Source organism: Haliaeetus leucocephalus, unplaced genomic scaffold (genome assembly GCF_000737465.1).
Source record: "Haliaeetus leucocephalus isolate CR32 unplaced genomic scaffold, Haliaeetus_leucocephalus-4.0 Scaffold76, whole genome shotgun sequence".
NCBI classification, from domain to species: domain Eukaryota; kingdom Metazoa; phylum Chordata; class Aves; order Accipitriformes; family Accipitridae; genus Haliaeetus; species Haliaeetus leucocephalus.
The window spans coordinates 425,840-453,700 of NW_010972512.1; the positions used below are offsets into that span (position 1 = coordinate 425,840).

The 27,861-nt window shown below is 52.3% G+C and overlaps 4 protein-coding genes across 4 annotated transcripts in view; 2 read left to right on the top strand and 2 right to left on the bottom strand.

Moving 5' to 3' along the window:
- The first annotated feature begins 351 nt into the window (after positions 1-351).
- LOC104840712 lies at positions 352-12,059 on the top strand. Its single transcript, XM_010581875.1, has 9 exons — positions 352-370; positions 508-624; positions 1,283-1,324; positions 3,976-4,071; positions 6,139-6,278; positions 7,313-7,574; positions 10,322-10,503; positions 11,095-11,153; positions 11,909-12,059. Exons 1-9 carry the CDS (start codon positions 352-354, stop codon positions 12,057-12,059), a joined length of 1,068 nt encoding a protein of 355 aa, XP_010580177.1.
- Positions 12,060-13,925: 1,866 nt separating this feature from the next.
- On the top strand, positions 13,926-16,602 carry LOC104839877 (bone morphogenetic protein 2-B-like). Its single transcript, XM_010580457.1, has 5 exons — positions 13,926-14,187; positions 14,288-14,424; positions 14,838-14,960; positions 15,432-15,630; positions 16,026-16,602. The coding sequence occupies exons 1-5, from the start codon at positions 13,926-13,928 to the stop codon at positions 16,430-16,432; spliced, it is 1,128 nt and encodes a 375-aa protein (XP_010578759.1). The 3' UTR covers positions 16,433-16,602.
- A 2,226-nt stretch (positions 16,603-18,828) lies between these two features.
- LOC104839885 (potassium voltage-gated channel subfamily V member 2-like) lies at positions 18,829-21,787 on the bottom strand. Its single transcript, XM_010580470.1, has 2 exons — positions 20,537-21,787; positions 18,829-19,130 (listed from the first exon to the last, which is right to left on the bottom strand). The coding sequence occupies exons 1-2, from the start codon at positions 21,785-21,787 to the stop codon at positions 18,858-18,860; spliced, it is 1,524 nt and encodes a 507-aa protein (XP_010578772.1). The 3' UTR covers positions 18,829-18,857.
- Positions 21,788-24,702: 2,915 nt separating this feature from the next.
- Positions 24,703-27,861, bottom strand: part of CD320 (CD320 molecule) — a 3,486-nt gene continuing 327 nt past the window's right edge. The window contains exons 2-5 of the mRNA XM_010581889.1: positions 27,583-27,757; positions 26,505-26,582; positions 26,004-26,152; positions 24,703-25,562 (exon numbers count right to left, since the gene is read on the bottom strand). Of these exons, the coding sequence (XP_010580191.1) occupies positions 26,007-26,152; positions 26,505-26,582; positions 27,583-27,757 (399 nt within the window). The 3' untranslated portion in view covers positions 24,703-25,562; positions 26,004-26,006. The remainder of the gene's footprint in view (positions 25,563-26,003; positions 26,153-26,504; positions 26,583-27,582; positions 27,758-27,861) is intronic.

Here is a 27,861-nt window from a genome sequence, read left to right on the forward strand (position 1 = left end):
CTGGGCCGCGCCAGGGGCCGGCGCTGGAGGCCCGGGGAGCCGCTGCGCTCGGCTTCTGTGGGACGTGGAGCCGCTCGCTTGGCTTTTTTTCCCTTTTGTTTTGGCCGGTTTGAGGGCTTTCCTCTCCCAACCGACGCCTTGCCCGGTCAGCAGAACCCGCCCGGTGGCGGGAGGTAACGCCCCGAGGTCGCCGCTCTCTCCACCACGCGATCGTGGCTGTGGAAACCTGCTCTCGGCGGGGCTCCCTCCCGCAGGCGAGGGAAATGCCGGGGCTCTGCCCCTTGCCAGACGGCTCTGGGCCCGCTCGGGTGGGTTTCCAGCTCACCGGGATTGCGCGTTTTGGGGTTTGCGATGTGCGAATCAGTGACGCGTAACGGGTTTTTTTCTTCCTTTGGAAAGCGTCTCCCGTTGCACACGTGAGGCGTGTTTGGCTTTGGCATCGTGTGAAAGCATCTGTGCGCAGGCTCTGGTCTCTCCCTTCCAGCGTCTCCCTGCGGTAACTCCTAGGCCGGCTGCTGGGCATCTGCTTCCCGCAGCTGAGGTACCTGCTGGGTGGCACACAAGGAGAGTCGTGCTCAATCCACTTCATCCACCAAGTGCAGGACGCCTTTCCTCCTTCGGAAGGTGCCCTGGGAGCAGCTTGTGTGTAGCTGGTCTCCCAGACATGTTCAGAGGAACCATCTCTGTCCAATATACTCTCGGCCTTCTCTCCTCCCTTGTGCGTCACTGTCCAACAATTTCATTTGTTATTTTCAGAGCTATTTATCGGAAAGGGGAAATTTTAAGATGGAGATTCTGGTTTCTTCCTGCAATCTTGTAGGACCTTTCCTTTCCTGAGGATATTCTTTCTTCCCTCTCTCATCCCCTGTTTGAAACTGTCTTGGTTTTGTGTTGCAGGAGTTGTTTGTTGAAACCATAGCCAAAGATGCTTACGTGTACGCTCAGCAAGGGAAAAGGAAAACTCTGCAGAGAAAAGACCTGGGTATGAGAGCCTATTTTGTATTATCCTTAGAAAATGGTTGCTAGAATAGAGGATTTTTCCACTTGTCCCAGTGTGATGAAGCAATCATAGGTGCTTCTCTTTCTTTCTCTGAAGATGGGAGAGAAAAACATCTCTTCTTCCAAATATTATGCTAATAATTTCACACACCAGCTCCAAAACAAGTAAACCTCTTTGAAATTGGTCACTGTGCTATGATGTAGTTTCAAATGCTGCTGTTTGAAGCAGATGCAAATATGGAGTCAGTTTATCTATGTTAATTGTTTTCAATTTGCTTTGCAGATAACGCCATTGAAGCTATTGATGAATTTGCTTTTTTGGAAGGTGAGTTTCTACTTGGTTTCACTTGGCTTCAATATTTTGTGTAATCTTCTTGGGAGGGAAAGAATTTAATCATTTGCAGAGCCCTCTGTTTCCACATCTTTAATAACTAATAGTATAACTTGTTATGCCCCTCCCTGAGAGGTGAAACACAAATCAAGTGGACCCTGAGACACATACAGTACTTTTAGCTAGATTTGGTTTTACTCACGTGTGATTTGCTTAAACTTTACAAAGTTACTGCATATTCCTCTGGCAGCTTGTAAACAAGTTTCATTTGTTCATGTAATTGCATTTCTGATTCCTGAGACTATAATTTTTTTTTTTTCTTTCATATTTAGGTACTTTGGACTGAGCTGGACAGAGACAGAGCTCTCTGGAGAAAGAGATTGCAGAGATGGACGTGGGGTGGAAAACAGGACCTTGAGAGTTTGAATATAGTTCCTAAAATTGAGACACTGAAATGGCAACCATAATGTTTTGTATAAAGTTTAAGTTGTTGTAAGTTCTTTATTTAAAATGCATATTTTTTCATAAATATTTTCTATGTCACTTAACTGTGCCCTGCTGCCATGGTGCAGACTGCTCACCAGCTTTGGCCAGGTCACACAGCAGTTGCTCAGAGTCACAGTCCCTGCCTCTCCAGGTACTCTGCAGCACCACAGAGCTGTGAATGGAGAGTGGCTCGGCTCAGATGCCCAGGCATGGTGAATTATTTTTATGGAAATGTGTTTTTCTTTGTATATGTTTGTTTCTTGGCTGAACACAATTAAATTTTGTTGTTGTTGTTGAACAGCTGTCCTGATTTCTCCTCTGTGCTGCTGGGATGAAGGGGATGGTGTTCCTGTAGCACCGTGGTAAATGGCGTAGTTTTGAAAGGATGCTTTCTAATAGCATTTTGCTTTTGCCAATTGTTTCCTCAAGGCATGTATCCCAGTGAAGCCCAGCTGTCCTCCAGGAACTATGTATGAGCTCCAGGGAGACTTGGCTTGTTCCTAGTGGTGTACAGCTTCCATAAATTTCTGTGATTGCTGCACCTGTAAGTAATTGTAGCCAAAAAAAAGGGCAAAAACCCTATTTTGAATGCCAGAGTGGTGTCAGATGCATTTTGCTGCCATCACCGTTCTCTTGTGTGCTCTTGTTCCTGAAACTAGCAAAAAAAATTTCCCTAGGAACTGGATCTGTTCCCTGCCACGTGCATTTGGCCAAGTCGGTGCAGAGATCCTAACTTCTGTAGTCAAGAGCTGCATGCAGCGAGCGTTCAGGACATACTGGTGCCCTCGACCGGCGTGTCTGTGAGAGTCCCTTATATCACACAAGCACCATCTGTGCCTTTACTGTTTCCAGGACTTGGGAGGCCAGTACTTTCCTACATGTATTTAACAAGCTGGGAAGAAAGATGCCTCCTCTTGACTCCAGGGCTCAGTTACACTGAAAAGAGAAAGCAGAGCGCAGGCCTCTCCGTGTGGTGGTGGAGAACAAGCTGTCGTTGCTGATGTGGCTAAGTCCTACCAGTGTTGCCATCAAAGAGCCAGCTTTGTCTCAGTTTTGGTGTTGTGGAGGAACAAAAGAGGGTTGTCCCTAGATAAAAAGGCCATTGAATGCAATGTGTGAGCATGAAGGGTGCATGTTCTTTCAAATGAGGGGACTTGAAAGTGACTCCGAGTCCCCTCAAACTTAATTAGTTTGAAAGTGGTGGTAAGAACAAAGACCCCCAAGGGAGCTTCCCCAGGCTGGGAGCAAAACCAGTTGCTCTCAAGAAACACTTTGAAGTTTGCTCAAAGCCTGATCCCTGTAGACGTGGGAGAGATGCCATCACTGCCCTGGCTGCTGAAGTGTTTGTTCAGATCACAATCTGGAGACATTTGCCAGTGATATGCGGACCCATTTGTCTCTAAGCTGTTCACCTTCTCGCCTGCTGAGGGAGGGCCCAGTATAAGTATCAGAGATACTGGAGACATTTTTGTGTTTCCCAGGGTGCAGTATGCAGGACCCACTAGCGGTAGTCGTCTTTGCAGGGCTCTTGCATGCTCCCATCTTTGCCAGTAAGTTCTTTTTTTTTCCTTCTCGCTGCTTTGGCCTCTTGCACAGGAGAGAAAAGGGCTTGTGTAGGTATGTGGTGCGAAGCTGTGCACAGGCTTTGTTCATATCTGATGCTTCTGTATGGGCATGGTGTATGTTTTCTGTGGTGCTTCACTGTCAGCACCATGGAGGATTGTCTGCACTCAGCAAATAATGAGGGGTTTGTCTCGGAGGAAGCTGCTGTGCAGAAATCTTTGGGGAGTTTAGTGCCCGTGAGCTGCTTTGTGCTGTGTGAGATTACTCCTCTTACCTGAGCTCACATTGCAGTAACGTGGGAAGTAGAAGAGAGCAGGGGACTGATGTCTTAAAATAAAACACTGCTAAACACAGCATTTTCTTGGAGTAGTTAAACAGATAGGGTGTTTAGCCCAACTAGCCAGGCCTGAGAGGTCAGATGGGTCATGTCCATTTATAACTACTCTAAATCTCTTCTTTATGCTGAAGCCATTTGGTTCAAGACAGCAGGTGGCTGGACACTTGTGCTTGGGGCTCAGTGCCTCCTCCCAGCTCACGCAGGAAAGCTGGTGAATCATAACTGGGGTAATGCTGGGCTTGGTGGTTTGCGACTGCAGGTGCCGGAGCCATCGGCAGAGAGGACGAGCAAAGGAACCTGTTTGCAGAGAGGGGCTGCTGCAGGAGGCAGAGCCATTTCCTCCACATCGGGCATGGTGAGTTCCCCCTTTGCCCGCAAGAAACCCGGATCCTTTAAGCTTCCCAACTCGTGTCCCACCTGTCATCCCTCAGGTGTTGCTTTATGTTGAAATTATCCTAGTGACTTTTCCCTCAGGCAATTAAGGACAGAAATACACTGGGGACTCATCACCCAGATAATCCAACGCTTAAAGCATGTTTTGTAGAATAGAAACTGATGAGTAGCCTGGCCCCTAGGTCTGTTCATCTGCATGAATTTCGGTACCAGGGTTCTACAATGTGGTTGAATTCTATGTTTACCTCTGTTTGGTACTGCATTAGTTCAGGCCTGCTGGAGACTTTTGCTTTCCAGGATTAACGTTGGCAGGGGTGTCAGCAAGACAACAGGGCCTCCTGACTTTACTGTGCAGAAAAAGTAGGAAGTAGCTCCATTTGTTCACCAGAAAAAAGTCTGTGGCCTTCAGGAGTAGCCTTTGGTCTCAGTTCCCCTTGCAGTGGCAGTAAGGCTACATAAAATGAGCTTCAGCTGATTTTAGCACAGATATGTGAAGATGGCTTTAAACTGTATAGCCAAAAATCTGAGGTTTCTCAGTTTTTTTCAGTGCATGAGAGTAGTACTTGTACAAATATAGCCTTCGGTGTTTGCAAAATATCAGGTTCTTATGTAAACAGTAGGAATTAGAGAATGATCATATCCAAATTAAGAACTGTCACAAGCTTGTCATCTCCAGAGCAAACAACTTTAGAAGAGTAAATAATGATGAAAATAGTAAAGCCAGTAATAGATAGTGATAAAAATAATAAACACGGCCTGTATTGCTGCAGGGATGGGAGAGTAGGGGTTAACGATGTCTTCAGCTGGCAAAGTGTCCTTTGCAAAATGACCAGCTGTCTGCGCCCTTGCTGTGGGTGAGGAGCATCCACAGGGATCACCACTGCGGAATGGCTAATACACTGCAAGTTGCTACCTGGCTCACTGCTCCCTCGCTTCCCTGGGCAAAGAAATCCTCAGGCAGCTAGCAGCAGCTATAAGCCAAATGTGAGCTTAAAATGTCCCTACATATTTACTGGTGTCATGCAGCATGCTCACAGTGGCTCTCTCTCACACTGACACTGAAGAGCAGTTTTTAAATCAATGCAAAATTAGTGGCACGCACTGGATCTGCAACTCCAGCAGGTTAAAGCAAATGAATTACCGTGGTGTAGAATTACTCAGTGGGCACTTTTAAGGCCAGTTTTCTTCCCTATTACATAATGAAATGAGGATTCACATCAATGAACCTTTTGAGTATGAACTGCACTATTGGGGAAAAATAGCTCATTTTAGAAGGATTACCAGAAGAAACAGCCATTAGCCAATAACCACTGATATTTTGCAAACTCAAAATACAGCATGGATCTAAACCTGGATGTCGTGGTCCCATGTCTCCCCTGTTCCCACACCCGTTCCCACCTTCCCATCCTCTACCTGTAGTGCTAATGTGTCAATGCAACAGGTTTGGGAAGCTGTGAAATTGGGATTTGGCAGGGGGCAGGGGAGGGGTTGGGGAGGGTGGCAGGCCAGATTTGTTTTCAGCTCAAGCAGCTCCATGAACAGGTTCATTGGGCTCTAGGCAAGGAGAGTAGGGTTTCTCTTTCTGCCTTGAATCTGTTGGGTGCTCAGGCTTGTTCAGTACGTTCGAGGTCTGCAGTTCAGCAACAGCTGAGCATTCACATTTTCCCTTTGCTAATCAATGTATCAATCTATTCTCTCCCCATCCTTCATGAGCTCACTAAAGAAAATAAAACCTACTGTTTCCTAGTGAATTTTTAATTGCATTCTTTTTATTACCAGTCTATTATGAAACATTATACTTCTGGTCTGCAAATGCAATAGATGTGTCTGCAGCACTAGTGAAGGGCTTTCTGGGATTTCTGCAGGTGCTCAGGCTGAAGGAATCTCTCTCCCAGGCACACTTTCCAGGGGTGGACCATGTATTTTTCTTCAGTGTTTGTGTTGTACTCGGCCCAGGTTTGAGCTTGGGCCTCCCCAGCCTCATGCAAATAGTGAGGAGTAATCCTTTTGTCAATTGTGTGTTTCACAGATGTCTCTGGCAGTCCTGTCAGCATGGATGTTGGAAAGTGCCGGTCCAGCTGCCTGTCCCAGCGGATCAACTCCCCTGACCCAGGCCTCCTGGGGCCCTCCAGACACTCCTCCATGCTCGATTTCCTTAGAAGCAAGAAGGTGAGAAAAGTGTGTTTGTGTTATCCCTGTGGCAGGAGCATTTATACATGTTTTAAAATACCTGGGTTTGGCTTCTGCATTGCCGAAAATCTGTCACTAAGACTCTTGTCCTCCCATAGCGAGCAAGCAGTAGATTATGCAGGCTAGAGAAATGGAAACTATTCAGCAGTGCTGAATATCTTGTGGCAGAGGGCCAGAGTTCAGCTGAAGGCCTATCACAGTACCTACCCAGCTGCTCCAGGCAGCATCCAAACATATTTCTGTCCTCCCTCAGCCCAGCAGCAACATCTGCTGTACGTGAGAGCTGGTGCCCTATATGTAGAGGGGTTGGAGGCCTTTTTCTGCCTGGCTGAGCAAAACTGGCAGGACCCATGATTTCATGAAGAGTATCTGGCCTTTGATGTGCTGATGTCATTCCCTTATCACGTGACATGTGTAACTCCTAGGAGAAACTAGAAGGAGCCTGCGCATTTGGGGACACAACTATGCACAGGCTGCGATGCTCTCCTTATCCTGGGAGAGCTGCCATTGCCTAAAGTCCCTTCTCCACCAGGGTAACTAACCCTGGAGAGGTAATGGAAACAAGCTCTGCAGGATGCTGCATGTGTGTGTCCTGTGAGTGTTCACCAGGGGGGCTGTAACTGTGAAAAATCTTGTTGCCGCTTGTCCCACTATTGTCATCACTGTGGCACTGCTGGTGCAACATCTTCCAGGCAGGCAGGTCTACATTTGTTCCCCAGAGCTGTCATTGTGCTGACCCTCCAGTTGAGGAGCCTGGGGTGAAAGGAGGACTGCTTTAGCCAGTACAGTTCAGCTGATTGTAGCAGGGGTTTGGGGAATAAACAGTTCTGATATCAATGTGTCACTGCGAAGGGCAGCACCACAGCAATGCAGTACTGCCATGCATGGACAAGGGAGTAAAAGCTGAGTCAGCTCTAGTTCAGAAGAGGTTTTTATCAGGGAGCGGATGCTGGAAGTTGTTCTCCGTGACATGTTTTTACCAGTGTATATGCCCCTTGCCCTGTTCTGCGCAGCTGCAGGTCAGGCGCCCCGACTCACCGCTGCGGCCAGGAGCCCCACGCTCCTGTCCTGCAGGTTCCTGCTGCGAGCCTGCCCGTGTGCACGTGGAGCGGCTCCTGCTCTTCGAAGGTGTTCGGGAGGTGGAGGTGGTCGACGGCTGTCACTGCAGCACATGCCCTGAGGAATGCCTCCGTCTCCCAGCTCTGAAAACCTTCTTTCCAGACTCTCCCTGGGAGGTCACAATTGATGTGGGGAAATGTTCTGACCCAACCTACAGTGCAGGTATGGATGATGGAGAGCTCCCCTCCCTCCAGGAATATGGGGACAAGCCCTTCTGTGTTACCAGCACCAACATCAGAGCTCAGAGTGTGATCTAGCAACGCTCTGGTCTGCTACGCAAACCCTCTTTGCCTTAGGTGGGAAAGGGATTGTATTTTATACTGTAGGGGTCTGGGTTTTCTTTTCCCTTCTGTGACTGCGCCCTTACAGCACAGGTCTGCAGCTGAAACAGTAATTCTCTGCCCTGTGCCTGGTGTGAGGATGGAAATACAACCACCTCGTGTTATGGGGAAGTGTCCTCTAACCAGAGATCATAGAATCATAGTAACCCAGGCTGGAGGGACATCGGGGGTGTCCACTGCAACCCCCTCCTCAAAGCAAGAAAAACAACCTGATGATAAAAGCTCTGCTGAAAATAGACCACTTAGCAACCACTAAAAAAACGGAGTTTCCTTTCTGATGGTCTGAAATGCCCTTTCATCTCAGCACCAGTGCTGTTTAAAAAATCACTCAGAAATGGAAACTCCAAACTAAATTGTTCCAGACAGGTCAAAACCCTCCACTGGGATAAAGCGGAACTGGTTCGGGTGTGCTGTCTTGTGAATTCATACATAAAATAACCCTAGAGTCACGTCAGTGAAGATGAACTGATCTGTTTTTATCAGAATGGAAAGTCGTGTTGAAATGATTTTCCACAACTGCTTGATAAAAATCAGTTCTGGAATTTGTTGATGTCATTTTTATTGGCATTTCTGCATCTAAAACCATCCTGTTAAAACCTTCCCGGCAGCTTCTGTGACATGGCTGTACAACAGCCACTAGAGAGGGACAGAGACCAGTGCGAGTCCTAATGTGAGCTTGAAAAGCAGCCACGAGGCCTGAGCCAGAGGGGCTGGGGAAGCCACATGGGTGGTGGAGAAAACAAAACCCCAAGGGGCTCTGCTTGCAGATGTGCGTCCCATCCTCCAAGAGCTGGAGTAAGGTCTGCACACAGGCATCGGTGCTCCTGCAGCCCTGTGGCTTGTGTAATCCGGCTGCAAGACACAGCAAGTGGAACAGAAATTTAGGCAGTGTGAAGTGCTTTTTTCCAGATGTGGGAGAATCAGCATTTACTTCCCAGACGTGTGACTGGAAGGTGCTGGACGATGCTGTTGTCCCCGGGGGTGGCTAATGGACGGTGGCTTATTCAGTGATAATGGCCCAGGGCTGGGAAATGTGGACTCGCCTCCAGCTTTGCCTCTGCCTTAGGGCAGGTCTCCGCACTTTCCTTCTGGATTTTCCCCTGTAAAGTCAGGCTGACACTTTCAGTGCCATGTTAAAGACTGGCAATGTCAGAGGAGCAGGGGGCCTGGAGAAGGATGTTAAAATCTCACCCAGAAATACTGGCTTCCAGAAATCAGTTGTCATTTTGTGTCCCCCTCTTAAGGCATCCCAGAGAGATTTGCTTTCAGAAAACACTTTTAACTCCCCTGAAAACACAGCCCCATCCTGGAACAAAGAAATATCCTCCAGCAGCTGATGAAATAGCTGGGAGGGGGCAGGAAACTCACAACCATTTTAAAGCCAGGAACCAAACACAAACCCTGAAGGACCTGCACCCAAGAGCTGGAACAGGGCATGACTAGGTCCTTTTTAGAGCCAAAACCCAAGACTGACTTAGCCATCAATTTAGCCATCCTTCTTCCCCTCCTCTAGCTCGTGCAATGGAGATTTTAATCCTAATTTACTTGGTGAGGGAGAGAAAAACTGAGAGATTTAGCAGATAAAGCATGTCTTTCTATGCAGAACATGCATTCAAACTGAGCCAGGCAGGACAGTGTGTGCCTGTTTCCTTCCAAATGGACACGCATTATTGCTGGAGGAGCCTCGGTCTCTCCTCCCCAGCGGGGCCCTGCCACAGAGGCGGCGTGTCCTGGCCTGGAGGTGGCACAGCAGCAAATATGCAGCCTTTCGGCATGTCCACCCAAAGCCACCCCTCTTCGCCCTGCTCTCTGCATGGCTTCCTTAACAGTCAGAGTAGGTATGTCAAAGCCGAACATAACTTTTTTTTTTTTCCCCTCGGAATTTTTCATTGAGTTAAAGCTTGAATAGGGAAAGAAAAGGCAAAGCAGGACTTGGTCCTGTGCTCCCAGAACCAGGGCCATTCTCTTTCCTCCCCTCTTGTATCAGCTTTCCTGTGTCCCACGATGCAGAGGTGCTGCAGGATATCTCCAGGAGAGCCAGTGACACTGGCTCCAGCACCTGAGAAGCCCATGCAGGGCACAGCCCCCTGGCAAATTCAGAGAGAAATGCTGAATAAGTTAATGTTAAATAATGTTCCCCAGCTCCTCCCTGGTGTGAGAGCATGTCTCTGGAAAAAGCACTGCCATGAATATTTTATGTTCAAAGACCTTTTTTCTCAAAGATAATGTGTAATAGCTCAGGCTGTCTCCCCAGAGATGGGGCTTTCACAGTCAGGTGCAGGATTCACAATTTGCACCCAGAATAACCTCTTTTTGCCCTGTGGTCTCAAACTGAAATGGACGAACAAAATCTATCACTGAGGCCCTGAGCTGGTGAAGGAATGAGTCCCAAACTCTCAGCTGGGGACCCTCACACAGAAAAATGGCACTTTCCACGCCGGGTGCTGGACGCCGGAGCCTGATGCTGCATCTGTGCCACACGGCAGACCCTGGTGAAGATGCTGCAGCCATAGTGGTCTCAGATGCAGCCCCAGATTAAATTTCCTTCTTGTTTCCTTGCAGGTGGACTTTTCTGCATGCCCACAAGGTTCAACACTGCTCTAGTCAAAAACCCACAAGGTGGGGAGGTAGTTCAGACGCTGGAGAACTGTGAAATGAAGGAAAAATGCTATCGCATTTCCCAGGTGGAATATTATTATGAAATTGTGCACAGCTCTGCAGGACACAGGGAAGAGCGGCTCAAGGTTGGTTTCCCGTGGCTTGGCCTCCTCCCTGGTGGGCTCAGCAGCACAGCTGAGCCCACACGTGGGGTTTGAACAGCAGGGTGGATGCTCTCACATGGGCAGCTTCACCCTGGTAGAGCTAAGCACACCCTGGCAACAAACTGTAGTGGTAAAAATCTCATATTTATTTTATCTTATGCTATAAAATGTATGTACTGCCACTAATTTGTGTATACATCAGTGTCATAAAGTAACAAATGGCCTTTTCTTTGGAGTGAGGATTTCTTAAAAAATAATTGAGGGAGCAGTGAGATATTTATTTTAAAAATTGTTTAATCATTATGTATGTCTTAAGCTCAGTTCAATGGAGACTCTACTCTCTACTTCAACACACCTTTGTGCACAGGGCCCTCTGACTCAGAAAACACTGGTGTGCCCCAAAATACTTGTCCTTACAAGCTTTGCCTTGCTGCTGCCCTTTCTCAGGGGTGTACATTCAGCCAGAGGATGGAGGGCGGACAGAGGGCACAGTGACCACGGCCGGTCCCCTGGGGTGTCCCCAGTGAGGTGCTGCAGGGGATTTTCATGCCTTTGTTTTGCAAATCTTTGCAGGAAATTGATGTGGGAAGGTGCTTGGGCAGCTGCTCCTCGGGGGATCCCTGCTTGCTTAGGTAAGCACAGCTGCAAGGATCCGGCGGTTCTTGTTCCTGGGCACATCCACACACATTCAGAGGCAGGTCTGAACCGTTCCCATTCCTCTCAAGTAATGCATCTGCTGCTCCTGGGGCAGGACCTGGGAGGATAGCACAAGAGTGGATTTTGGGTAGCGCACCCACAGCTCATGCTCTGGGCTGTGTCTAACCATGTAGGGACAAAGCAGAGCAGTGTTAGCAGCGGTGCTACAGCAGCACACTGCTCCATTGCTTCAAGGAGTAAAGAATAACCTGCTGACGGCAGCCTGTTGGGCAGCTGGTTATAGAGCTTGTGGTCCCCTGTGATAGCAGACATAGATGGGTCCTGACAGTGGCTTTCTCCAGCCTGGGATGTGCTATTCCTGCTGCCCACCTGCTGGTAATGCCATGGGGCAGGAGGAGGGGGATGCTCTGGTACAGGGTGGGTGCAGACAGCTCTTCCAGGCCAGGGGGGTAGCACTTTGTGTTCTTTACAGACACAAAAATGTAGTGAATGCAAAGGGAAGCAAGTCAAACCACAAAGAAAGAAATAACTCCTGCTTTGCACAGGCAGAGAGGGAGGAGACAGTTCCCCGAATTACACCAGGAGTAAGGAATAGATGCTTCAGGAAGAAAGCTGCCTCCCTTCTCCCCCACCCTGGTCCAGGGCATCTGCCCTTTTTTCCAGGTGATGAAACGCAGGGCCCTGGGGTGTGGGGGGCCAGGGGATGTACTGGGTTTGTCTCTAACTGCAGGGAGTCACAAGGTGAAGATAAATGTCTGGTTTGGGCAGAAGCTGCCCCCAGCCGCTGCGCCCCTCACCGCTATGACGTACACACGTTCAGGAGCCGCCGAGACCGCGTTCGCACCGTCATTGCCATCCAGCAGTGCAAGTGCAGGGGGTAGTGGGGCTGAGGAGCTGCAGGTGGGGCTCCTGCAAGACCCCCGCCAGACTGTCTGTAGTATATGTAAATGAGAGAAGGCTATTTTTTGAATAAAAGCTATTTTAAACAGCGCTTGTATAAATGAACCCTCTACAAAATGTTTTGCAGCTTGTACAATAAACATGGGCAATTCACAGCTCCTTGGGGGCTCTGCTGTGCAGCTCCATGGCCCATCTGTCTGCCCCAGCATCCCGGGGGATGCAGCGTGTACGGAGGGATGCGGCTGTCTGGCATTGGCTGGGGGTTGCACGGCCCTGGCTGCTCCCGTTTACAAAACGTGGAGCAGGAGTCGGAGAGGGGAGGGAAACAGGTAGGTAGGCATGTTGGGGCAGAGATGTCCCCTCTGCAGGCAGCCCCAGTTATCCTGCAGGACATGCCGCTGCGGTTGGTGAGCCAAGAAGAGGAAGGCAAGGATCCAGAGGATATGAGTAGTTTCCTCTATCACTTAGTCAAGGCTGTCATTGCCTCCCTGCCTATTCTGGATAATTAACAGCCCTTTCACCCACCAAGCATTGGGTTAGAATAAATTATAGACACCGACTGGGCAAGTAGCCGTCGGCTTGTCTCCTATCGCCTTGGCCTGGAAGTGCTTCAGCTAGGTGCCTGCGGGGCCGATCCCTGCCTGCTTGGTCCCTGCTGGCAGATGGACAGATAGACGGTCCTAGCTCCGTTCCTGCACCTTCCCTTCATGTCAAGCCTCTCGTAGAGCCCGTACCTGTGGGCCTCATTCACAGGGAATTTCCCTGTTTGCTATAAGATCTAACAGGCTTTTCTAATCCTGCTTTTTTTATCTGATGCACTGGCAGGTATTGTATAATGCTAATTTTTTCTGTTCAGTCACATGGCATTAAAACAAATGGCAAATGTAAAGAGTCCAAATGTACTGTGTCAACACATCCACCTTCACCAACCCGGTTTCTCTGTGACTGGGGACTAAGAACAGAAGAACTGGCTTTTATCCTATCATCTGGAGTCTGTAGGGTTCTCATGATATTTCGTTAATATTGAGCTTTCAGGAATTGGCAGCAAATGCCTTTTAATCCCCAGAAAGTCAATTGGCTACTTTAAAAAAAAAAAAAGCAGCTTAATTTTGGTTTGGTTCTTCCCGCTGCTGAGTTACTGCCACAGCCCAGGGTCCGACAGCGCAGCGGATGGAAGCTGCAGACCCCAGGGCCGCCCGTTCTCCGCTGGAAACCCTCTTTGCACCGTGCTCTTGGCTGGCTGGGCTCCTTTGCATGGGTGTTGCAGCATCAGGGGACATGCGGCCTGGGCTGCCCCTGCTGTATGAAGGGTCCCCGGGCACCTTGGTAGGGCTGTGGGACGGGGACATCGGTGTGACACCGAGCCCACCCGGCAGTGGCCGTGACGTGGGGCAGCAGGAGCTGCTGCAGCAGGACAGGGATGGGAAGGGGCTGCTCCTCCAGCCCGTTTGGCTGTTGGGGGGGGGGCTGCATTCCTCCACACAGAGGTTCTCCTGTTTGTCCCATTAGTGCCATCATTAAAAACCAGTTAGTCTCCTACAGAGAGCAAACGCAGCCCAGCCAGGGCCTTGCGGAGGGGCTGCGCAGCCCCAGACCCCCGTGTCCCCTGCCAGCCCCGGGGAGCGCTGGGGCGAGCTGTCCTCCCCCCTCCCCGCTTGTGTACTGGGGCTAATTGGTGCTGGGCACCCAGGAGCCCAGTTTCACACCTTGTTAGCATGGCAATTAGCTCTCTTTACCCTCCTGATTGCTCTTGTGCATACTTGACTCCACTCCATCTTTCCAGCGAGTTATAAATGCAGCGCTGGGGAGGCAGGGGGGAGTCTGGCTGGGGCAGGGACACCAGAACCATGCTGGGGACCATCCTGCTGCTGCTGGCCCTGGCCAAGCCGGCGTGCCAGAGTCCGGCCGGCGCAGCAAGCCGGCGGGCTGAGGCGCTGAAGAGGCTCCTGGAAGTCTTTGGCATGGAGGACCCTCCACCCCCCCCGGCCCACTTCAAGCAGCCGCCCCAGTACATGGTGGATCTATTCAACACCGTCGCCAACGCGGACGGTGTCACCAAGAACCCCGACATCCTGGAGGGCAACACGGTCCGCAGCTTCTTGGAAAAAAGTAAGGGCGGGGGGACAGGGCGGTGGGAAGGGGCCCAGCGCAGCTGGCAGAGGTGCTGCCCCTGGTTTGGCTCCGCTTCTCAACCCGTCCTTCCCTCCAGCTCACAGTGAGAAGATGCGGTTCCTCTTCGTCCTCTCCAGCGTGGCCAAGTACGAGAAGATTCTGATGGCAGAGCTGCATCTCTTCCGCCTCTGGCCAAGGGCCACCGACGGGCCCAAAAAGCACCACTTCTGCCAGGTGAGGAGGGGGATGGGATGGGGATGGGGATGGGGATGGGGATGGGGACAGGATGGGCATGGGGCTGGGGACGGGTATAGGAATGGGGATGTGCCCCAACCTGTGCCCGGGGATGCCACTGGCACACTGCGGTCACTTGCCTGCAGCGGGAGCACGGTCTGGGTCTGTGAAATTCATACGACTGAATGTCGCTGCGTTGCACAGAGAATCATGATGATTTAACCATGGGGGATTCTTAAACATCATTCTGGTTTGTGCATGCACCAGCCAAAGCACCCGTGGGTTGTGACAAATCCAAGCTGACAACTCCCCCATCTCCCACCTTTTTTTTTCCCCAATACCTGTGTCTGGTGTCTTTCCCCTCAGGAAAAGGGGACATGCTGGTGGTAACTGCCCTTTGCTGCCTTTCCCAGGTCAGCGTCTACCAAGTGCTGGCAAAGAACGAGCTGGACGCCCCCGGAGGGAAGAAGCTGCTGGCAGCCAGGCTTGTCTCGCTCCAGGGCTCGGGCTGGGAGGTCTTTGCCATCACGCAGGCTGTGAGTTGCTTTTCCCTTGGTTTGGGTGGCACAGAGGGAACCCTGGGGGTTTGCATGCGGGAGGTTTTTTTAACCCATTTCACCCCCAGCAGCCTTTCGGGCTCCAATGCAATTTCCTATCTGTAGTCTTTGCAGCAGTGTGGGGGGGATAGAGCCTCTGGGAGGGGGGGTGAGAGCCCTGCCAAGAGCCCCAGGGGGCTGCTCCATCCTGCCCCAGACTGGTCCCACTGCTCTGCAGGTAAGGCTGGTGCTGGCTCCTGCCGTGACGTCCCCTGTGCTGTAGCCCTGGAGCAGCACAGCCCCTTCCCATGGCTGGGAGATGGAGTGTGGCCACAGGGAGGGGGTCCGGGTTCACACCACCCCGCTGCTGACAGAGCGCTGGGTCCGCTGGCCTGGCACCTGCCATAGGGACACCAGCATAGTGCTTGTCCTGGCCCGCGGTGCCATGGTGACACCGGTTTGGTTCCCCAGGTTCGTGACTGGATGGAAGACGAAAGCAGCAATCAGGGTTTGCTGGTGACGGTCCAGGGCCTGGGCGGGAGCCCGCTCGACCCCCCACCGCTGCAGTTCGCATCCAGCAGGGACCACCACGAGAGCAAGAAGCCCATGCTGGTCCTGTTCACGGATGACGGGCGCCGGGGAGCTTCCCTGCCCATGGCCGGCTTCCCAGGTGGGTCCCACAGGCCCTGGCACGGCTCCCTTGGTGCCGCCGTCCCCTCGCCCATGGGGCACTGGGGTGCTCCCTGCAGGTGGGCTCCTTCAAATCCAAAGCTCCTTCTCTGGCCAGAGGGAGAGGCCGTCTCCTTTCTGGTTTAGTCTGTGCAGGCTTGCAGATGTAAATCTGGATTTTGCTTGCCCTGATGAGTGTGGCCATGGGGCTGTGAGTTGTCACCTCCTGGTGGCTCTGCCTGGGCTGGTGACAGGCTGTGACTGAAGGGCTCGCTGTACCAGACGGCTGCAGAAAAAAACCTGTGGGGATGGGTGGCTGGGGGGGGGCTGCAGCATGTTCTCCCTCCTCCCAGGCTTGTGCGATGGCTAATGGCATCAGGTGCTTCTTTCTGGCAGATATACAGCCCCAGGCTCCCATTGTCCCTGCCAAGATGTCAGTGCCCAGGCTGACCGGGCCTCGCAGCACGCGCTCGCTGGACCGGCTCCAGCCTTGCCAGAAGCATCCCTTGTCCGTGGACTTTGAGGAGATTGGCTGGTCCGGCTGGATCATCTCACCGCGGGGGTACAACGCCTACCACTGCAAGGGCTCCTGCCCCTTCCCGCTGGGCGAGAACATGCGGCCGACGAACCACGCCACCGTGCAGTCCATCATCAACGCCCTCAAGCTGAGCGAGGGCGTCAGCAGCCCCTGCTGCGTGCCCGACAAGCTCTACTCCATCAACCTCCTCTACTTCGACGATGATGAGAACGTGGTCCTCAAGCAATATGACGACATGGTGGCTGGGAGCTGCGGCTGCCACTGAGGCAGGAGGAGAAGGAAGGTGGAAATGCCGCCCCAGCGTAGGCTGCTCCTACTGCTTCCAGAGCATCTCTGGGGGGGGTCTCTGTCCCACAAAGCCCTCTAAAAGAGACCAGGGTGAGCAAAGCAAGGGGGTGCCCGGCTCTGACCCAGGTGGTGTCACCCCTGGTAGTGCCCGGGAAGGCTCAGGGCTGAGCTCTGATTAGAGCGACCTGAATGAGCCCATGCAACTCGGCAGCCCCGGGGCAACAGCTCCATTTTGGGGTGCCCCGTGCGGGGGTGCAGGTTTCCTTGCCCGTGCAGAGGCTTCCCGCAGGCTGTACTATATGTATATAGCAAGAGCACTAATATATGACAGAAACTGCCTGTACAATGACCTGTAAATGTCTGTACATTTCTGCATTGTGACTTGTAAAATGAATTCAGAGGAACTATTAAAAGTGCCGTTTTCCAAGGGGCTGCTTGTGGGACCGCTGCCTGGGACAGAGCTGGCCAAGGGCGAGCAAACACCCTGCAGGCATAGGGAGGGGTGCTGCAAGCAGAGAGATGAAGATTCAGCTGCAGTGCAGTCTCCAGGGTCAGGGGGAGGTTTGGTTGGTGAGCCCTGTTCCTTGGAAGCTGAATGATCTCAGGATCCATCAGCCAGTCTGCAATGGGGGGGGCGTGCTGAGGGGGGGATGCGGTGACAGGGTTTGGGGTTGAGGGGAGATGTAGAGGTGCCCAGAGGTAATGCTGCCAGGGCAGGTGGGTGGTGGGGAAGAACGGCTCTGGGTGAAGATGGCCAGAGGAGGCTGCACCGTGCCCAGAGAGAAGGTTCCTTGTGGAAGAGAAATGGGGTGGAAAACAGAGCTGACCAGCATCGTGGCGTTAGGTCGGTGCTGGGGAGGTATACAGGGGGTGGGTGTCAATGTGGGTACCGGGGACTGGGTGTAGGTGCTGGGGGTCAGGGCAGGGGTCCCTATCTTCCACGTGCTGGCACAGCCCCTTTGTCCCCTGCGATCCAGGACTCAGTGGGAGTGTGGCTGTCCCTGCCAGAGGGCTCAGTGCCTCTAAGCCTCTTTTCAAGAGTTTCCAATAGCAGCAGCTTAACTGTGGTCCCAGGCTGACACCAGGACCCCTCCAGCAGCTCTTCATCTCCAAGCCCAGCTTGCAAGTGACCAAATCCCACCCTGGGCCAACAGGGACCAGTTTCCTCCCACCACTCACCAGAAAGCAGCACCAGCAGCTGTTGGCCCTTCCCCACCACTGCCTGCCCTGCAGCCTGGGGTCCCTTTCCCCATCCCACCCAGGTGAAGGGTGAGCCCCCCCCCTCCCCAGGAGCCCATTGACTAGATACGGTCTCACGCCAAAGGGCAAATCCTTCCCCTGTGCCCCACAAGCGTGTCCCCCACTGCCCCAGGGATGTGAACACAGGGCAGAGCCAAACGCTGTGTCCTGAGCACATGCAGATGTCCCAGCTCCTCTTCCAATGCACCCAGGGCCAGGCACCTCATCCCAAAACCAACATGCTGATAGGCTCACCTGCATCCCACGAGAGCCCTGACCTCCCACCGATGGGCAGGAGAGGTGGCTGTAAGCCCTGGGGAGACATTCCCTCCTCAGGCCCAAATTACAAGCAATTTACTGAATTAATTACACAAAGTGGCTGGCCAGTAATCCAAGGCAATGAATGGTTTTGGCCTGGTTTATTAAATGCCTATTCCTGGGGATGCTCTAGCTGCCAGCTCTGCACCCCCAGGCTGCCTGTGGTTCCCACTGCGGCAGCATCCCGAGCCAGGACTGTGCCCCCAGGGCAGTGGGAAGGAAAGTGGGTTGGCAGGATGCATGGCTGCAGTTTTTTCTGTGGACCTTCACGCAAATCCCCATGCTGGACTCAGCCTGGGCTGAACGTCTGCTCGGCTGGGAAGGAGTCATGGGGTCCCGAGCCACTGCCTGGTGGGGGGAGCCTCTGTGTGTCCCCCACTCAACCCTGAGCAGTGCCTCCACAGGTGTCACACTGGGCTTCACTTCATCATGGGTGCCCATCCTCAGGAAGGTGACAGAGCTCAGCCCCATACATCCCACCATTCACTCCCTGTGTCCTCAGGGTGCCCCATGCCCCAGACCATGACAGACAGATGTCCTGCCTTGGCTGTATAGCACGCTCTTTAGCTGGTCCTTTACTGACAGCTCTGTGAGACAGAAGCGTCCAGCATGCAATATTGAGGAAGGTCACAACACAGTCAAGGGCACATTTCATCCTTCCAAACAGCCTGAGCTGGCAGCGGCACCTGTACAACAGCAGACCCCCCTGATGCTGCTGTGACTTGCTGCTTGCTGCCCGAGTTGTGGAGCCTCCCTAGGGGACAGGACCTGCTGGAGGGACAGCCAGGCTGGAGGGCAGGATGCATCCTGGTGGACGGGGTGTCCGGAGGGTGAAGGGCTGGTGGTCAGTGGTGATAGCGGGGGTCAGCTCTGCAGCACTCCGACAGCTTGTGCAGGACTCGCTCCTTCAAGCGGATCCTCCTGGAGAGCTTGAGCGAGTGGTTGGTCTCGTTCTCATGGGCCTTCAGCTTGGCATAGTAGTCAGAAAACTTGTTGTAGAGGATGGAGATGGGCATGCCGTTGAGGATGATGCCAAAAGAGATGCAGGCAAATGCCACCATCCTGCCGAGCACTGTGTCGGGTACAGTGTCTCCGTAGCCCACAGTGGAGAGACTGACCTGGGCGACGAAGGGAAAGGATAAAATCCTACATGAACAAGCCCAGCAGATCCTGCCTGCCGGTACTGAGACCCACCTCCCTCTGCCCCTGGGTGGGAGCTGGGTATCAGCTGCGAATGACACTGCACTGTGGCTGCAGCCAGCTCAGCTGTCCCTGCTCCAGCAGCCTGCATGGCCAGGGCTCAGCTCCCTGGGCTGTACCCAGCAGGCTTGGAGAGCCCAAGGAAAGGGCTGGATGAGGCCCCAACAGCAGAGACCAGAGGCAGCCCTCCCTGTCCCCTCCTCCCCTTTGCGTGCGTCTCTTCAAAAAAGCAGCTGGACATCACCTAGCTGAACGTTCTCCAGCAGCCAGACTGTCTGCTGGAGCTTCCTGCCCCCACAGAGTGGTGGCTCCAGTGCTTCCTGGCTGTAAGCTGCCTGGTCCCACGGGAACGACACTTCCCGGACCCTCCCTCGAAGGGAAGCAGAGCCACTGCCCAGGAGTGTACCTGGAGGAACTGAGCTTGGATAACAAGGGAGTAGGACTGTGGGGACAGGGTTAGAGCTGAGGCAGAGATTTGGGCTTTGCATGGAGTCATGCTGACAAGGGATAGGATCAGCCTGTGGTGTTTAACTAAAATCTGGTGATTTTGCTGAGTGATTTTGCACTTCCTCGGGGTGGGATGAATTTGAACCAGGCAGCCTGTGGTGGCCAAGGGGGATTATAAGAGCAGAAGTGACCTGTGGGATCATTTAATCCGTAAATCAAAATGCCCTCATAACCCCTGGCTCTCAAGTGCTTTAGTTGCTCCTCAGAGGTAATCCTGGATTTATTATAGTGCTCGGCTCAGCAGAGCTGCCGGCTCCTAGCATAAGCAGGGCAGCAAACAGGGGCTTCTGTCCCTGGGTGCAGCACACCCCAGTCTGTGTCCTCTCTCAGGACATGGGCTGAGGCATGGTGTGACCACAATTCCTTGGCTCCTGTGTGGAGCCCTGGGTCCCCTGGCTCAGCCCCACAAACTCTGACCCCCTCACGTCTTCCGAGCCCAGCCAGGCTGCAATGCTGCACAAGCCTCAGACTGTCCCAGGTGGTGGTCCCCATGCCCACAGGGTCTGAATCACATCCACCCAACACTTGGGTCCCATGACAGATAAAGTCCGGGCTGAGTTACATCCCCCTTGTCACTAACCCAGGCCTGGAGGTTCCCAGGCCACCACCTCTGTCCCTACCATCCCCCCCTAGCACCAGCTTTTGAGCCTCTGAGCTTAGCCCAAATCCCTGATTTCTCTTCTCTGAGCTGGTGGGAAGACTAGGCCCTTTTCTGCCTCCTGGCCAGCAGCAGTGGTGAATCCCTTGAGCACCATGGCAGCCCCTACCCACAGAGCCCCACCGCACCCCTCTCTGGAAGAAGGTGCTCACACCTTACCGCTGCCCACCACCATGCGTCGGGGATACTGGTGAAGTTGGTGCCTGGGACATCATGTTCCACTGAGTGCATGAGAGCAGAGAAGGTGAAGACCCCCATGGCGATGAAGAGGAAGAGGCAGCAAACCTGCTGGTAGCACTGGCGCATGGTGAAGCCGAAGGCCCGGAGGCCAGTGGAGTGGCGTGCCAGCTTGAGGATGCGGAAGATCCTCATGAGCTTGATGAGTTTGAGGACTTTGCCCAGCTTGCTCACATTCTCCACCTTGTGCAGTTCCTCATGGTAAAGCGTGTCTCCTTCGTCCAGATTTTCAAATAAGATCTGGATGTAGAAGGGCAGGATGGCCACCAGGTCTACAGCATTAAACGCTGCCCGCAAAAAGTTCTTGAAGCTGGAGGAGGATATGAGCCGCATGAGGTATTCAGAGGTGAAGAAGATGGCACAGATCATCTCGAGCTGCTCCATCCATATCTTCCCTGTCTTGTGTTTCATCTCTTCCACTGTGCTCAGTGTCATGCCCACGATGGAGATAAGCACAAAGAAGCTCGACAAGACAGCAATGATCTTGGCTGCAACAGAAGAGTATGGGTTCTCAATAAGGTTCCAGATCATCTTCCGAAACCGTCCCAGAAATTTGCCCTCAAACTGCTCTGCGGAGTCCAGGGGCTCCAGTTCTGCTTCCAGCTCCTTCTGTATTTTCAGGTACTCACTGAGTTCATCTTGCTTTTCCTCCAACAGGATCCGGCAGCAGCGTTGGGAGTATTTCAGATGGATTCCCCAGTACTCAATTTCCTCCACAAAGTTACTGGGGCACATCTCATCCATTACCCACAGGACCCCGCTGCAATAGAAGTGGAAGATGTAGTGGAAAATTGAAGGATCTCTGTCAAAGAAGTACTCATTCTTCTGCACTGAGTAGTCATCGCAGAGCTGCAGCTTCTTCATAGGGTCTGTATAAATGGCCAGCTTCCCAAGCCTGGTGACGGGATACCGGGCTGCGACCTTGTAAGATATCTGGAACAATTTGCCACCCACGTTAATGTTGAGCAAGTACTTGTTCCTTTGGATGGGAGTCTTGCTTTTCTCCTGATTTCTGTCCGTCACATTCTGCATGGAGCTCCATTGCTTTACCAGGCTGTCCTGCGCAAACGGGATATGGACTTCCTCTTCCTCCGGTGTCCGGCAGCAGCCCCGGCGATGCCCTATCTTCAGGCTGGCAGAGAGACTCGCACGTCTCATCCCCAGCTGCCTCATCGTGCCTGACCCTCCAAAGCAGTGAATCCCGTTATGGGCTGCGGGACAGCAGCTCTGCCTTCATGGGAGCGCTCCCACCAGGCATACGCTGACTGGGACAAGTGCTGTGAGCTCAAAGGAGCAGTGGTGAGCTGCTGCCTGAGGGGCACTGGCCATGTCATGGTGCCATGTGGCACCTGCCAGGTTCCCAAAGCTGATTGCTTATCAGATTGCAGTTTGCATCGCAGGAGTCGGAGGCAGCTAAGTGTCTGCTCCTTAAGACAATAATGAGATTGAAGCACTAGCCCTTTATGTAAGGAACTATTTCCAGCCCTGCACTCCTCTTTTTCCTTACTCTGTTCTTATTAGCTGTTTGCATTTGTCACACGCTACCCTGTTTCCAAGGCGGGCACCCACGGTAGCAAGTTGAAAAGAGAGCATGAACTTGCCTTGATTTAACCCTGAAAGACCTCCCTTGCCAGGCACAGAAAAGTGCAGATATACAGGATTTGTATCAGCTTTGTACCCCCACAACAGATGCTGCTCTTGGCACCAGTCGTTCATTAAGCACACGAGTGCTAATGCAGCTGCCTCTGCTTCATCAGCTCTCATAGCCCAAAGAAGGGAAACGGTTGTTACCTCCCAGCTCGTGCCTCAAAACCCCACAGCACAGATTTACAGGGGAATAGGTGAAGGAACCATCTGACCTTCCATGCAGTGCCCAAGTGGATCCCCAACATGACAGATTGCTCCTGCACTGCTGTACTGTGCCACCTGCTCATCACACCGGCCTTCAGCCCCATTACTCCCACAAGCAGGGGCAGGAACATGGAATGGGACACTGGAAATGCAAGTATGCAGTAGAAGTTCCCCTGAACTATAGGAGCTGAAGAGGAGGAAATAATCCTTTGGATGAGCAAGTAAAAGGGGAACCAAAATTAAACGGGCTGACCTTTGATGTCTTACGCTGGAACACAACCCTACCTCACCATGTAAAATATCACATTGATTTCCATGAACTGATCTAATTAAATATAGAGACCTGGAACACAAAGCTGCTTCTAGGCTGAAAAGCAGCTCAAGCTTCACTACAATTGAAGTCTCTGAGCCTGGGGATTAGGACAACAAAAATGCTTCTGGCACCAGACAGAGGAAGGGAAATTGCTGTCACAAACATGGCCCCAAGTTTTGGCACAAGACTCAGAAAAATGTGTTTCTTTCAGCCCTGAAACACTCAGCCCAGGGATCACAAAGCAAAACCTGCATGATCTTGCAGGGGGGAAGAGGCTGCAGCTGCTGAGTTTACCCACTGGCCTTGCTCCCCATCACACAGAGCAAGGGACTTGGCCCCATGTGATAGGAACAGCATGTCTCAGCTCAGCAGCTCAAGGTAAGAGGATGATCTGGGACAGGCTGGTGACAGCTGACCTCTGCCACATGGCCCTGACAGCACAAGCACTTCTATCAGCTCTAGCTCAGCCCTGTCCTGCTGGGATTTCTGAAGCACCTTCCCACTCTGCTGGGCACCCCACTCCTTTCACTTGCTCTAATGAAGAAGGAACAAGTTCAGGAAGTCTTAAGTTTTTCACCTTGCTCTTGGCTAAGCTTTCCACTTGTCATCTATTCTGCAGTAGCACCTCTGGTGCCAATGCCAGCGGGTTCTCTTGTCTTCACACACTCTGCTCCCCGTTATTTCATTTTTTTCTATTACAGCTGATGTGTGCTAGAGTCATTTCAGTCCTGGGCAGACACAGCAGCACTTGCTTTCCCTATCTGCCCGTGCCAGCCCACCCACCACAAGTTCTCTTTCCCAGGATGTGACAATCCAAAGGCGATGCAGCTCCTGGCCTCCTGACTACAGCATTCAAGCAAATGCACAAATCCAAGAAAAATTAAAAATCCAGAACTCATTAGTTTCAAGTTCTTTATTCCCCTGTGTCATTTGCCAACAGCTATTTCCACTTGTCCCTATGGAAACAGAAGCAACGTTGTGTGCACCCTTGCAAATAACTCAGTACTCCATACCACATATAGAAGTTTCTCCTGTGGGGTATAGCAGCACACACACGCTGTCCAGGAGTGGAAGACTCCTGCTCTAAGGTGGATGACCAGTGTCTGCTTGGCAAGCCAAGTTCTCACCTTTAAGGCACAGAGATCAGTAGCGTAGGCAGCAGCTTTCTATCTTCTTTGCAGTTAGGGAACACTTGTGCAAGGAGTATGTGGTCAACACTGAACTAGAGGCACTGGTCAGTGATTTCCTCCCTGGGCTGCCAGTTCTTCTGAAAAGTGTACAGCACTCAGCCGTTCGGAAAAAGCTACACACGTCACAATACACAGACAGTGTTTGATCCAAGACATGAGTTATTTCAAGCTGGGGAAAAAAAAAAACCAACCAAAAAAACAAACACTCAAAACCTCAGTAGAAACACAGAATTGTTTGGGTTGGAAGGGACCTTTAAAGATCATCTATTTCCAACCCCCTTGCCACAGGCAGAGACATCTTTTGCTAGATCAGGTTGCTCACAGCCCCGTCCAACCTGACCTTGAACACTTCCAATGATGGAGCACCCAAAACTTCTCTGGGCAACCTGTTCCAGTGTTTCACCACCCTCATCATAAAACATTTCTTCCCTATGTCCAATCTAAATCTACCCTCTTTCAGTTTATAACTGTCGCCCCTTGTCCTGTCACTACAGGCCTTGGTAGAAAGCCTCTCTCCATCTTTCTTACAAGCTTCCTTTGTATATTGAAAAGACACAATAAGGTCTCACTGGAGCCTTCTCTTCTCCAGGGATTGCCCTGACCCAGGTGCAGGACCTTGCACTTGGCCTTGTTGAACTTCATGGGGGTCACATGGGCCCACTCCTCCAGCCTGAAGGTCCCTCTGGATGGCATCCCCTCCCCCAAATGAATCAACTGCACCACTCAGGTTGGTCTCATCTGCAGACTTGCTGAGGGTCCACTCAATCCCACTATACATGTCACTGATGAAGATATTAAATAGCATTGGTCCCAGTACAGACCCTTGAGGGACACCACTCATGTCGAAACAGTTTTAAGGAAGACACCATTAACAGTTTTAAGAGAAGCAACATCCAGGGTTCAGCACTGGGGTGGAAAGTGCAGTTCTGCAAAGGGCAGAGATCCTTGCTGGAAGGGAGTGTGCTGACAAGCTGCTTGCCCCACACTGACTCCAGGTAGCAGCGCAGCAAAGCCAGAGCAGACAGGAAGCTTTTTAACTTTCACCTCTGTGGTTGACCTGTCAGTAAAAGCTTCCTGTACCTCAGACTGAGCAGCATCAAAACACTAGCGCAAACATGGAGTATACATCTGATCTGTGCGGAGTCAGCGAGTTCCTACTGAAACAGATGAGAAAGCCCCTATTCCCTGACAAAATCCAGGGGGAAGAATGGGGCAAGTGAAAAAAGTCTCTTGGCTGGAAGTGGAAGGAAACAGTTGAATAGCACCTAGCATCTGTCATTTCATGGAGAATAAAATCTTTGGGCCCAAGGCCACACTGGTGAGAATTAGCATTAACAACGTCTAGAGGCAAGAACAATGAAGAAATTTCTACCACCTTTGTGACGGGTGATTTCACAGCACCAGGGTAGGTCCTGTGCTATTTCCAGAGCCAAAGTAGTCCCACAATCTAAGACCCATTTCCAAGGGGAGCATTCTCTTGTTATTCCAGTGTAATAACCCAGATTTGAGAGCTTATGTCCAATTCAGTCAGCCTCTGTGGTGAGCAGTAGGGAGACCAGGCTAGTCCCATCTTCTCACCTCATGGTAAAGACCTCTGTTACAAGAACAGAAAAACACCTGGTTATTGACAGTCCTTTGAGCAAAAACCTGGTCTGACTTCAGTTTGTGCAAAGTGGAGGAAAACAACCCACATCAGATTAGTATCTTAGCATGAGTGCTCAGTGTCCTTGGCAGCACAGGAAGGACAGTGGCCAGCACATCGCTATCAAAAGAAGCCAGCATCTTCTTAGATTAGGTTGTGCAGCTGTCCCTGCAGTCAAGTAAGAGCCTTCATACCTGACTGCAAGGAATGAAGGTAAGGGGAGAGTTCTGTTGCTTCAGAGCAGACTGAAACCCCAAGCATGTGGCTGACCAGCAGCAGGAACAGCTGGGAAAAGCTGCTCCGAGAGGGGAAAGCTCTAAGAGGCTAGAAACACCAGGCAAGAAGGCATTTCTCCCTCATGCATACAGGGTGCACAGGGTGCAAGAAACTTACCATTCAGGGAAATGAGCCTGTCTGGCTCTTGTCAGGCATCAGCTGTTCCTTGGATGCTTTTTCAAGGCTGAAGATGTCAGATCTGCTTTTTGCTTTGGACAGGCTCCACATAGGAATAGAACCCACAGCTACCAAGATGCTCAGGAGCACTAGAGAGGAGAATGCACAAGCAGAGGACCACTCACAGCACCTGGTCTGGACATCAGTACTGGGCTGTGCTGCTCAACAGCATTAGCCAACAGCTAGAGACCAGCAGCTTCCCTCAAGGATAAAGGACAGAGAGGAAGTGAGTTAGTGCCAGATTGCATGGAATGGCCTTTCCAAGGACATAGTGAGTCCAAGTCAGAGGAATGATTAAGCTGTGGTGTAAGGCCTCCCCTAGCCCTCCCAGCCCAATGAAAGCAGTTGCTGATACAGGTCTGTAATTAACTCCATCTGGAAACTCAATTTATAGCCCAAGCCAGGACCAAGACCATGTGCAGCACTCTGAATCTCACATACCTGCAATAATCAAGATCCACCTGCGGCCTTGACTCCTCGATGGCACAGAGCCCCCAGGCACAGGCGTAGCTGAAGCCTCTGCAAGGAAAGAGCAGGAAGTCCATCAGGCTTCCAACTCACCTTATGGTCAGCATTCAAAGCAGTCTCCGATCCAAACCTGGCTGGGTTCCCAGTTCACCTCAAGCATGCCAAGAGGCCTTTTTCAATTCAAGCAAAACCTTATCTTCCATTACTGTGATTAGCCCACATCAAAGGAAAAAAAGTCATACTGGAACTGATAACAGGAAAAGCTGGGAAGTCTCCCAGCTGCAGCTGCAGCATTCTAACCTCTCCTCGTGGCACTGGGGAGCCCCAGGTACAACCAAAACACAGCTCAACTCACCACCTGCCAACTGAGTTGGTGCAGGCATCAAATCCAAATACAGTCTCTCACGCCTGTGGTAGTCTACCTCCCCTCCACATCCACAGTGCTTCAGCTCCCAGACACCACAGGGACACCTGGGGTAAGGGAAGGTGGAACAGCACTTTCAAGCACCTCAGCCAACAGGTCTGTGACAAAGGAAGCTCCAGAGCATCTCGGAGCAGAGCAGCAGACACAAACAGTCCCGGGGATGCAGACACACCCTTCAGCTTGACAGATATCAGTGTCTGCTGCTCCGATCCTGCCCGCACAGCCCTGAAGTGCTTCCCCCATCCTTTTCCCTTCAACCTGCCCATTCCCCAGAAATCAGAGGAGCTCAGAAGGGTGGACAGAGACTCCAGTATCACTGACTTCTTGGAAGGAAGCAGCCAGAATTGCATGTTATGGAAGAAAGTACTTCAAAGGCACTTCCCGAGGGAGCCCCGAGGTGTTTAAAAACCGTCTCCACAGGAGGAAGCTTAAGGTGGGGCTAACCCTGCAGTGCTTCCTCTGCCCGAAGCAAGTTGCGAGGATCGCAACTGTCTCGGAGAGGCTAGGCACGACAGAGGTGAAAGAAAGGCTTCAGCCGGGGTTATCACCCCCGAGCACGGCCGCCGCCAGCCGGGGCTCAGCCCACCGGCCCCCCCCCGGCCGACCGAAGGGGCCACGGCCCCCTACCTGCGCTGCCGGTGGGCAGCACCGCCGAGCTCCGCGGCGGGGTCACCCAAAAGCCGTCAGGGCTGGGCTCCGCCGGGGTGTCCGTCCCGCAGTCCTGCTCGTCCCTCTCGTCCTCGCAGTCGGGGTGCCCATCGCAGATCCACTCCAGGCGGAAGCAGGCGTCGCCGGGCTTGCACTGGAACAGGCCCGGGGGGCAGCCGGACAGGGATGCTGCGGGGAGCGGAGTAGCGGGTGAGGAGCCGCGGGGGCGCCGGGGCACCTCACCCCGGCCGGCCCGGT